Source organism: Salmo salar, chromosome 09, assembly GCF_965601325.2.
Source record: "Salmo salar chromosome 09, fSalSal1, whole genome shotgun sequence".
In the NCBI taxonomy this organism is placed as follows: Eukaryota; Metazoa; Chordata; class Actinopteri; order Salmoniformes; family Salmonidae; genus Salmo; species Salmo salar.
The window spans coordinates 23,592,280-23,603,695 of NC_138299.1; the positions used below are offsets into that span (position 1 = coordinate 23,592,280).

Sequence of the window (11,416 nt, forward strand, 5' to 3'; positions counted from 1 at the left end):
ACATTTACTTCACCAGGAAACACCCTAGGCGGGACAACTGGAGCTGTGAAAGTAAACACCTCTTAAGCAGAAAAGAACACTAAGGCAGTGTGGACAGGATGGGTGGGGTAAATCGCATCATGCTTGCCTGCTTGCTTTCAGCCCTAGCTATGCTTTAGACTGGAGGGTGAAAAAGTTTCCCAGTACAACAGGAGCCATGTCCCAGCATGGAAATGAGCCCAGAAGACAAAGCCCTCTCGGGCCATTGGCTCTCCGGAATCCAGCCACTGGCTAGCTGGAGCTCCTGCTTTGGCAGGGACAGACATTGTGGCCTCTGTGTCAGGAACCCTTTATAAACTATCAGTCCTCAAGGAGAGAAAACAGAACATGACAAACCAGCCTTTAAGGGCACACTACACCTGACCTGTATCTGTAATATGTGTCAGTAATACCGTCTTCCGAAATAACAGCAGTAAACTTATTTTTAGTCTTCAAGAATATATCCTACTGAAATATTAGCATAGGCCAAAACATGCAGAATTTAAGTCTTGCAAATAAACCCAACAGAGATACTGAGAGGGAGACATTGATAAGAACCAGCCATTACATTCCTCAGTATCCAGGTTAAGCCATGAGGTTTACTGCAGCGCCTCTCTGAAGCCAGAGGCTGATAAGGTATCTCAGCAGTCAGCCCTGTGGGTGCCAACAAATAGAACCACCACCCCTTCAAGCCATATCTGGAATAAGACTCACAAGAGAAAGCTGCCATTCACACACACACACACACACACACACACACACACACACACACACACACACACACACACACACACACACACACACACACACACACACACACACACACACACACACACACACAGTCCTAACTGACCAATCACTACTGGGTTGTATTAATTACGCTGAATCTGTTGCAAAACGTTTCTTAAACGGTGGCAAACGGGGGAAGAACCTAACTGAATTTGTCCAATAGAAACTCTTGTTTTAGTTGCAAAACTTCTTTGGGCTAATAATTACAACCCTAATGTAAGGAAAAGGACCAGGGGTCTGGACGTATATCGCCTACTGCAAAAATACCTCATATGGCTGCAACATAAGGAGAGCATTTACCAAATGTCATGCAATAGAGATTTTGTAGATGGCCCCTGTCAACACAAGTCGCTGGGTAATGAATAAGAGCACTTGGGGGACTTTATCCAGTTAAAATGTTAGACATGACAAGCAGAGATCATATTAAATACTGGAGTAGCCTAGCTAGTTAAACACAAACGTCAAGGATCACTCATTCTTCACAACAGCTACAGATGGTGGGAGAGAAATGCACACTGATGTGAGGCTCACAACAATCATTGTATTAGACAATTAGAGATCACATAAGCCTAACAGCCATTTAGGTGCAGATGACTGGAAAAATTCAAAACAGTCATCCCTCCACCCATTAAAACAGTGTAATGCTGTGAATGTAACCAGCTAGCTAATGAAACTATTCTACAGATAAAGTAGTAATTTCCTTCACCCACAAAACTGCCTACAATGGGTGTTTTGGGCCATGCTTAATATGAGAACAGGCTCTGTTCTAAGCAAAACTCCCCTAGCTAGTATTGCATAAGGCCTAGCCCCTAGGCTAATCAGTTCTGTTTCAAGGTGATGAAATGTTCCGTCTCTGCTAGCATGCCTTCCATGTCCTTGCGCGTAAGTTTGCAAGCAGCACTTGTGGTTAGATATTGTTCTGCTATTATCTTACTAACCATAATGCGAATGTATTATCTATACTGAACAAAAACAAATGCAACAATTAAAGATTTTACTGAGCAACAGTTCATAAGGAAATAAGTCAATTTAAATAAATGAATTAGGCCCCAATCTATGGATTTCATTTGACTGGGAATACAGATATGCAAAAAAGGTAGGAGCATGGATCAGTAAACCAGTCAGTATCTGGTGTGACCACCATTTGCCTCATGCAGCGCAACATCTTCGCATAAAGTTGATCAGGTGGTTGATTGTGGCCTGTGGAGTGTTGTCCCACTCCTCTTCAATAGCTGTGCGAAGTTTCTGGATATTGGCAGGAACATGCTGTCGTACACGTTGATCCAGAACATCCCAAACAAGCTCAATGGGTGACATGTCTGGTGAATATGCAGGTCATGGAAGAACTGGGACATTTTCAGTTTCCATGCGACGTGGGGCCGTGCATTATCATGCTGAAACATGAGGTGGTGGCAGCGATGAATGGCATGAATGGGCCTCAGGATCACTTCACGGTATCTCTGTGCATTCAAATGCAACTGTGTTTGTTGTCTGTAGCTTTTGCCTGTCCATACCCCCACCATGGGATACTCGGTTCACATTAGCAAACCGCTCGCCCACACGATGCCATACATGTGGTCTGCGGTTATGAGGCTGGTTGGAAATAGTGACAAAGTAAATAAAACGACGTTGGAGAGAGCTTATGGTAGAGAAATGAAGAATAAATTCCCTGGTAACAGCTCTGGTGGACATTCATGCAGTCAGAATGCCAGTTGCACACGCCCTCAAAACATGACATATGTGGCATTGTGTTGAGTGACAAAAGTGCATATTTTAGTGGTCTTTTGTACCCAACACAAGGTGCACTTGTGTAGTGATCATGCCATTTAATCACCTTGATATGCCACACCTGTCTGGTGGATCACATCTTGGCAAAGGAGAATAGCAAACTAATTGTAGCACATTTGAGAGAAAGAAGCTTTTTGTGAGTTTGGAACATTTCTGGGTTCTTTTGTTTCAGCTCATGAAACAAGGGACCAACACTTTACATGTTGCGTTTATACATTTGTTCATTGTAACTTGCTAGCAATGTACATCTGAATGGTGGACACGATACTGACTGGAGGGCTTTGGTAAGGCCTTGCTTTGGATACCAACTGGCTAGTTACAAAGCCGTACTGTCATTTAACTAGGAGCCCACATGTTTGTGGGTAGTTAATGGATAACTAACCACTCCGGCTTTTCCAGTGAAGCCTACCTTACTTTAGCCACAAACGAAGTACGCCGTCTTTTTGGGTCAGGGCGTTTAGCTAGCTAAGTAGTTTGCTGTCTAAGGTAAGCTAGCTAGCCAGCCAGCAATAAATGAAGTGATTAACGTTACGTTAGTTAGCCAGTTCCATCTGTGTCAACGTGCTACAAATCATGACACTTGCGGGAAAACTTGTCTGGTCAGTGAGTGACGTCTCGATGCGCACGGACATAGTTATATTTTAAACAGGTGAAATGCTGGAAACAATAATTTGTTGTTTACAAATAACGTTCCCAAAACAGCTACTAACCCAGGAGTACAGCACCTGAGAAGCCAATCCCAACAAAAAGGCCTCGCCTTTAAAGTCATCCGGCCCTCTGTCCTAAAATCTGACCCGCTCTTGCGTCCCGATTTTCCGGCAGTGCGTTGGGGCTAGTGCAAGGCCCAGATTATTGTTTCAGCTAAGCAAAGCCTTGCGTGACTAGCTCGTTTTAAAAATAAATAATAATGTATGAGAAAATGTAATGTACATACCCTGAGGTGTTTTAGTGCCGCAGTTTCCTAAATGTTGAAATTAAATGGAGAGTTCCCCAGAGCAGCACAACTCAACGCTGCCTGTGTATCTTGTTTCGCGGGGGCGGGTCGATATGTCTCAGCACACAGCGTATAATAAAATGAAGAGAGGACTGGAGATGAGGATATAGAAAAGGCAGGGCCTTCTTCTCTGATAGGGGTTTTGAAGCAACGTGGGTGTTTAAAATGTTGGCCCCTCCCTTGTGCCGCTCCATGTTAATAATAGACACTTAGAAAATATAAAAATGTTTTATTTAAATATTACAGATTAACATTGAGAAAACAAATACTACAAATATCTAACAATGTCATTGAATATCATTATAGAAGATAGTCAAAGAGCATCACTCATAAGTCCACAAGCTTCCTCTCTCCTCACCATCTCATCACCCCCTTCCCACCCTTTGACATCCCTTTCCTCATCTGACTCATTCTTCCTCTGTCTCCATGGACACAGGCTCTCCTATGACCTGCAGCTCTGCTTCATAGTGTCTCTTCAGGCCCTTCAGATAGATGCGCAGGCTGTCAGGGTCCAGCCTGGAGTTCCTGGCTGTCTGCAGGAGCCGAGTGGCCAGGTGGTACACTGCTCTCTGCCGTTGCGTTTCCGGATCACTGTGGTGCTTGGCCTGAGTTAAGGTAGGAGGAAGACGACAGGTTGACGGACAAGCAGGGACTTCAGAGAATAAGATGATGGATAGTAAGTTAGATCTAAATAATGATACTGGAAAAGCATGGCCTACTGGAAAAGCATACCAAGAGCTGTTGGCTGACTTTAGAGCTAATCGCCTTTGCTTCTTGGATTATGGTTAAAGGCAGTGCAGTCATCTCCGCAGCCCTCAGACCTGCAAGTTGAACATTACAGTAAACCTTTTACAATTAAGGTGAATGATTGAGATTGGACAATGTTAAGTGTCTGTCTGTATTTCCTTACCGTAGTTTCTTTCCTCAGAGCTTCCACGGCTCAGCAGGAAGGTATAGATGACACGCTCTGTACCTGTGTCACCAGTGCGGGTGTGCTGAACCTCCATGTGCTGGTTTTCCACATTGGGGTACAATGTCTCCAGCTCACATAGTTCCAGGAAGTGTGTGGCGAACAGCGTGAACGCCTGGGACCAGCAGGTAAACAGCTGAGCACACATATTTATCTTATGATAGATTGTGAACTGAGCAGTGCAAGTAACAGGAAGTCAAAGAAAAGAAAGGCCTCCATGATTCATACACAAAATCCAATTAATCATATATTGTTTCAGACAGGAGAGAGGTACTGTGCTAGTTGGCCACACCGTACCTACCCTGAGGCTAAGGAGGAATTCGCAGACAGAGTGACAGATGCCGACACCCTCCTCAGCACTAGTACCACGCCCAAGTTCGTCTATGATAATGAGAGACCTATCACTCACATTATGGATTAAATATGAGACCTTGGGAGTACAAAGAAATTAATCAGAATTACTTTGCGGTATTTCGAAAATACATACAAAACCACTGAGTGGCAAATATGTATGGGAAATGTACCTCCTTCATTTCCACCATAAAGGTTGAGGAGTTTGTCTCAAAGTCATCATCCACCCCGATTCTGGTGAAAATCTGGTCAGCAATGCGGAAGGAGGCATACTCAGCAGGGACAAAGGAACCTAGGAAAGATGAGATTCATTATATAAGTAGCCTGTGAATAAGCCTTTTGAATGGTTACAACACTGAAAATGAAGTTAATTATATAACTACATTCCATTTTAAATTAATTTTATGGTTTCTCCACCCACCTATCTGAGCCATGATTTGGCACAGCGCCACCTGTTTGAGGTAGGTGGACTTGCCGCTCATGTTGGGCCCAGTGATGATGACAAAGTTGCTGCCCTCAGAGATGTAGCTGTTGTTGGACACGGGCTGCTGGCCAACGATGCGCTCCAGAATGGGGTGACGACCCTGCTTGATGGCCAGTGTGTCTGTGAACTCAGGACGCACTGCAGGCACAGAGAAGGAAAACAACTTTAGGAAGAACACAATACAATTCAAATTCATAATTACATGGTTGGTAAATAAATGTTTTACTTGGTGTTGAATTGCTGTGGATGACAGTTGGGTTTGTTATTTTATTACACATTTTATGAGAAAGTTCAAAACACTTCTAGCATGCAGTCGAAACATACATCTACAGTAATCATGTCTTGCAGAAAGATTGGTCTGGTCAAATACAGTAATGGTTTCGTGACCAGGGTAATCTGAGAGTGAGAGGACTGAGACAGAGAAGGCCGGCAGTCAGCACGTGTCTCTCCAGAGATCCTGTTTCAGACAGCTGTGGGCCATTGGTCACCAACCACATGGTTATGGGAGCTGCTGCCCAGACAACTTAAGCTAGCAGGACAACCAATGTTAAATAGAGAGCAGATCACAGCAGCCTCTTTGTCACTTATAAAGGAGAACAGAGGGTGCTGCTGCTGACACACTATTTACTCATGCTGCTATGACTGGCTGCTATGTGAGATGGATGAGTGGGTGGGTTTCTTCAGATACTGTCTAGACTCAGAGCGAGGTCAAACCACTCCAGGGATAGCTTGAATCTGACTGGATCATATGGTTAGCATGAACTATGAATTTGAGCAACACATACTTTTTGCAGATATGTAGGGAGGAAATTAATAATTGATTACATTTAACTTTCCTTCTTGGCTTACCATAGTCTGAGATGGTGCATGCATTGGCTAGTGACAGCAGCATGTCTAGCATGGACACAGCATCGGACAGTTTGTAAAGACAGTGGATATGCTCATGAACTGTATTCAGCAGCTGACACACCACCCTGGAAAGAGAAAGGTGGAAACAGGACAAAATGATTTACAATGTCAAACCAAACTCAATAGCCCCATCTACTGGGTAAACAATAGTAAGTCAATCCAACTTCCCTCAGTTATATTTTATGACACATGATCATAACAGAAATAAAGGGTAGGTTTGACAGATCAAAGCAAAGAATACATATTTTTCAGTACACATTATACACTGAAAATGTAGCCTGATAATTGTGAGACTGAAGCTGTTCTTTACTCACACATAGGACATGTGAAATATTTCCCTCAGGGCCTCATCACAGCGATCATTCATCTTCATCAGGTCTGCTGTGGTGAAGCTGTAGTTGTTCTTGTGCTTCGTCACCTGAGGAAAGTGTGAATAAAACACAGCAAGAATGTGAAAATATATTACTATGGAGAATACCGAACAAGTTTTAGTGTAATATAGAGCCAAAGCAATTCTGACAGGTACAGCCATTTTAAACAATGAACATGAAGCTATATGACACTTTGTAATGGGTTTCTCTCACTTAATGCTCTGTATAATCCATTCACCATTGCCACAGTCCAGCATTGACAGGTACAAAGGTGTTCATCAAATAAGTTATTACCTTGATGAAGTCAGCTGGGAGTTCCCCATCAGGTAAAGCTACCCCCTCCAGTTTCATCTGGATGAAGAAGCCTCGAGCTGTGCTGAAGCTGGTGCGTATCGGCAAGGCATACTTCTCCCCCACCTGGTCAACCAGCTCTGTGCATCAACATCGTTCATTATGTAATTCCCACCAGGAAAGATTGACTGTAGGCTACACATAACACATCAGAGACTGTTTGAAATCAATTAGGGATAATCCGATAAGAGATTATACATTTGCATATCCCTTTAAAACATCATAACCATCTAGTGAACACCTGCAATGTCATCCACAATCTCAGTGTAGGCTCGCCGGGCGATGTCCAGGAACTCGTTGATGTTGGGGCGCACAGCGTAGCACTTCTGTGTGCGCATGTTGAGGCTCCCCTTCATGTAGCTGGTGTCATCATTAATCACTGACTTGATCTGCTCGAGGATCATGTCAAACCTGAGAACATAACAGGATCAATGGAGGCAATGTGCCTGAGAGGTGTTCTATCTAGAGGCTTGTTAATGGAAAACCCAATCCCTTCAGTGATTATGTACCTGTTGTCTTCCAGTGAGCTGCTGTAAGCCTTCAGCAGAGCAGTGTTACAGTTCTTCAGCACCATCTGTTTACACAATACTGGTAATAAAAAGGCACATGGTACAACAGTAGTAATGATTTTGAATATATTATAAGGACACCGAGCACTTACCCTCAGTGGTGGTACCATCTCCAGAGTATGCTTCAGCTGAATCACATGTGTAATCTTTGACTCTGCAACTTGAACCTTCATTGAGAGGAACATTGACAGATTCTAACATTACTCACTGTTCCATCATTATGGCTCTGAGAACTCTTTTATCTTCAGGAAACCATATAAAAAAAATCTATATGTACCGTTTCCTGCTTGGGGATCTGGACAAGAACAGAGAGCAGTTGGTCTATATCCAGAAAATGTCCAATGGCTGCAGTCACAGTAGAAATGAGCAACGGAAATACACAAGTTCACACTAATCTGTACAGAATTGTCAATCAATATTGAAAACCTATCACTGTAATATAAGGTAGTGCAGTTAGTAGCTGTTACTAACCGTTCTTTAAGCCAAAGAAGAGCTCCTCGTCCTGTAACAGCTCTTGAATGGTGTCTAGACGTATGTTTATGGTATCGACATCAAGCAAGGGCTCTAGAATGTTAGAGCGCAGCCTCCTTCCCCCACCAGGGGTTTTGGTGTAGTTCAGCACCCCTAACAGGGTATGTTCACTCCTGCACACACACACACTGGATGTCACATACTCTCTTGATGTATTGACCATGTTTGAAATACTGATAAGTGAGACAGTTTCACATCCTTCTGCCACGTCACCATACCTGTGGTCCCTGTTGTTGACAACCAGCTCCAGGTTAGTGGCAGACGCTGAGTCGATCATGGCAGTATGCTCACTCCCTTTGAAGCTTACTTTCAGTGACTTTGGTGCATAGATGGAGTTCTGAATGAACTCAAAGTATTTCAGTAAAGCAGCCGCAGCTGCCAGGCAATAGTATCTGGGGATGAACAGTGCAGTTTACTGGACAGGTTATTCTGCCTGATTGATTATTATGAAGTGACAGACTATTATTGTTGTGCTCTCTGAGCCCAGTGACATACTTAGCTTGCACCTCCATAATAACAGTGCTGTACTCTGGTGCAGACAGTTGCTGGATGTATTCCAGCCCTTTTCTCTCATTGAAGTACTTTCTCTGGATTGCAGTGAAAGCTACTGACTGAAACATAAAGAAGGTTAGGCAACAAATAACACATAAGACAAAAGTCTCACTTCAGCAGTATAGACAGACCACCTTGACTCAGTACCTGAAAGTTTTCTGTGATTAGGCTGTATAGCTTGGTCCCTTTGCCTTTCTCACTGGCAGTGTCTGGCATTAGTATCTCGAGTGGCACCAGTATGTGAAGCTTGGTGATAACCTGGTAGTGGATCAGACAAGTTTAACGCTCCTTTAGTGCTTTCAGTACACTGAGATAACCATGCACTTAGCTAAGCTGCATGGAGATGGATTTGCCTGTCTCTCCCTGTTCTGAGATATTGAAAACAGTAAACCAATTCAGCCTGTTTGTTTATTATGTTCTACCTTGGCATAGGTCCCAGTGTCTGCAAACTGATAGAGGACCAGCTCTGGGCATTTCAGGTTGATACTGGCCATGCCAATCTCCCCCCTGGCCAACCCACGCCCTTCTACCACCGCCACAATCACAGAGGCAGCAGTGGCCGATATCACGGAGGAGCAGCTAGTGGTCACTGCAGGGATGGAGAGAGCGGAATAATTAAACTCTCAAACTGAGACAGCCCAGTGAAAAACAACTCAGTTGCGTGTGTCTGTATGGCTTTACCAGAGGGTTCAGTCTGTGGCGTCCATGCAGGATGTATGCCTAGAGCCCCAGCTAAGCCTGGGGTCCTCCCCAGTCTGGGGGTCCCCCTCATGAGTCTGGGGGTCCCACAGAATGAGGAGCCACTGGATGGTGGGACAGATGAACTTGTCCTTCCCCCTCTGAAGCTGTGAGTCACTTGACCAGAGTCAAAGAAAGAGGCCATCAACTTGTAGACTACAACTCAATCTAAATAAGCCTACCTGGCTAAGTGCTTTGTAGCCTAGATAATGAAACATATGAACTTGTATATAAGCCTTATTTAGAGAATTTAGCAGTCCTCAACTTTGCCAACATGATTTCCATTTCATCAGAATCGTTAGTTTTGCTATCTAGCATGCTTGTTTACATAGCTAACGTTAAATAGTTTCTGTAGGCCTACCTCTTGTGAGCAGCCCTGCAGATGTTGATCCACGGCCGAGTGACACAGGCCCACTTTGTTTGCCTCGATAATCCAAAGGTGACAGCACCGAGCTTCTTCCGGAGTCCGTGGTGTTGCCAGGTGTCAACTCCTCTGTGCTACTTCGAAGCATTTAAAGAGTTTTGATGGTGATTCGGCACACAAATTTGGAGAAATTATAATAAATGTAGGACACTTCACAGTTTGTTAACCTCAAGGAAGCCCTCGTTTGTAACTTTCCCGCCACGTCAGGTCAATGGGCGCGAGTCAGCTAACTTGTTCAGCGCACGAGCGTAATACCAGGCACAGTTCACACAATAAACTGCATCTGTAATTGCAAAGCAAACATTAATGGGGCTTTCACAACAACTGGGATCTTGGGGAAACAAAACCTAGGTCAAATAATCTCGCCATTGATACTCAGGTCAGAAAGTCGGGAGTTCTCGACTTGAAATTCCGAGTTGGATGACTGTTCAAAATATTTTCCCCAGTCGGAACTAGTTTATTTCCGAGTTTCCAGTTGTCCTGAACGCACTGAGGTCGGAGATGACCGAGTTCCCAGTTGATTTGAACGCAGCAGTAGACCAGACCCAGCTGCTATATCACGTTGGTATCTATGGGAGAGCCTCTGAGCACCCCCCCTGTCAGCCACCCTGATAGCCCTCCTGACAACCCCCCACACACACTGAGGACATACACAAGACACAGATTGTACTCCTAATGGACTCAAATGGGAAATATATACAAGAAAAAAAACTTTTTCCCAAACACAGTGTGTCTAAACTCTGGTGTCCAAACACCCAACGCGCCCTAGACCTTCTGTCTGAGGACCAACTAGGTTCCAGCCACATAATAATACACACAGGCACAAACGACCTGAGAACACAGCAGGAAAGGCACTGAAAGGAGTGACTGAAAAAGCTTCTTCTACTTTCCCCAATGCACAAGTGGTTATCTCCACCCTGCTACCACGAAAAGACTTCCATCCTGCCACAATACAGCCGGGTAAACACACGTATTTCCCGTGACTGTGCCTCAAAACCAAATGTTTTCCTGGCCCACCACTCCACCCTGGACTTGAACAGCCTCTATGACCAGGTCCACCTATACAAGGCAGCAGTGCCCACCTTCGCCCGTACTCTAAAGGACATCGCTCTCAAACGTAGCCCCAACACTTCACATAGGAGCAACAGATCAATAGACACCCCGCCCAGACCAGCGAGAAACTCTCCCAGACCTGCGGGACCCCCCCTGGACCTACACATAGAGGACCCACGCCGAGAGGACTTACATCCAGACCACAACACCACCAGCCACATACACACCCCCACCCCAACCAATCAACACCCCCCCAAGTCAACCATGCCCACACCCCATTTAGGCCCCCTCAGATCAGACCTATGCCCCTCCTGCCCACCCCATGCACCCCACCCCCGCAAAGAGGGCCTCAACATGGAAGTCACACATGCGCCCAGGCCGTGAGCGGGCAAACAGGCTCAACACCCACTCTTACACTAGCCCAAGCCAATGGCATGTACCAGATGCTCAGCAGGCTCTGCTCACACTTACTGGCCTGAGGCCAAACCACACGACCAACAACATTGGACACTTTATGGAACACA

At 44.8% G+C, this 11,416-nt stretch overlaps 2 protein-coding genes across 5 annotated transcripts in view; both read right to left on the reverse strand.

Annotated features, from left to right (window-relative positions):
* Positions 1–3,706, reverse strand: part of ktn1 (kinectin 1) — a 41,564-nt gene extending 37,858 nt beyond the window's left edge. The window contains exon 1 of one of the 3 annotated variants that reach the window (XM_045723483.2): positions 3,530–3,706. Coding sequence is in view for 2 of the 3 variants with exons in the window: in XM_045723482.2 (XP_045579438.2) it covers positions 3,306–3,364 (59 nt within the window). In the remaining variant the exon portion in view is untranslated. Of the gene's footprint in view, positions 1–3,305; positions 3,442–3,529 lie in introns of those variants that run through there. The other 2 variants (XM_045723482.2, XM_014210812.3) reach the window with 2 other exon arrangements.
* Positions 3,707–3,815: 109 nt separating this feature from the next.
* msh4 (mutS homolog 4) lies at positions 3,816–10,252 on the reverse strand. Of its 2 annotated transcripts, none has more exons than XM_014210956.3 (20): positions 9,777–10,252; positions 9,359–9,532; positions 9,100–9,266; positions 8,825–8,935; positions 8,621–8,736; positions 8,344–8,517; positions 8,066–8,238; positions 7,872–7,939; positions 7,687–7,761; positions 7,535–7,599; positions 7,267–7,436; positions 6,969–7,105; positions 6,618–6,721; positions 6,244–6,368; positions 5,332–5,532; positions 5,084–5,202; positions 4,861–4,989; positions 4,500–4,674; positions 4,322–4,410; positions 3,816–4,194 (listed from the first exon to the last, which is right to left on the reverse strand). In XM_014210956.3, the coding sequence occupies exons 1-20, from the start codon at positions 9,925–9,927 to the stop codon at positions 3,997–3,999; spliced, it is 2,721 nt and encodes a 906-aa protein (XP_014066431.1). In that variant the 5' UTR covers positions 9,928–10,252; the 3' UTR covers positions 3,816–3,996. The 2 variants fall into 2 exon arrangements, with proteins under 2 accessions (XP_014066431.1, XP_014066433.1); XM_014210958.3 differs by having other exon boundaries at positions 3,817–4,194; positions 4,500–4,695.
* Between the last annotated feature and the right edge of the window lie 1,164 nt (positions 10,253–11,416).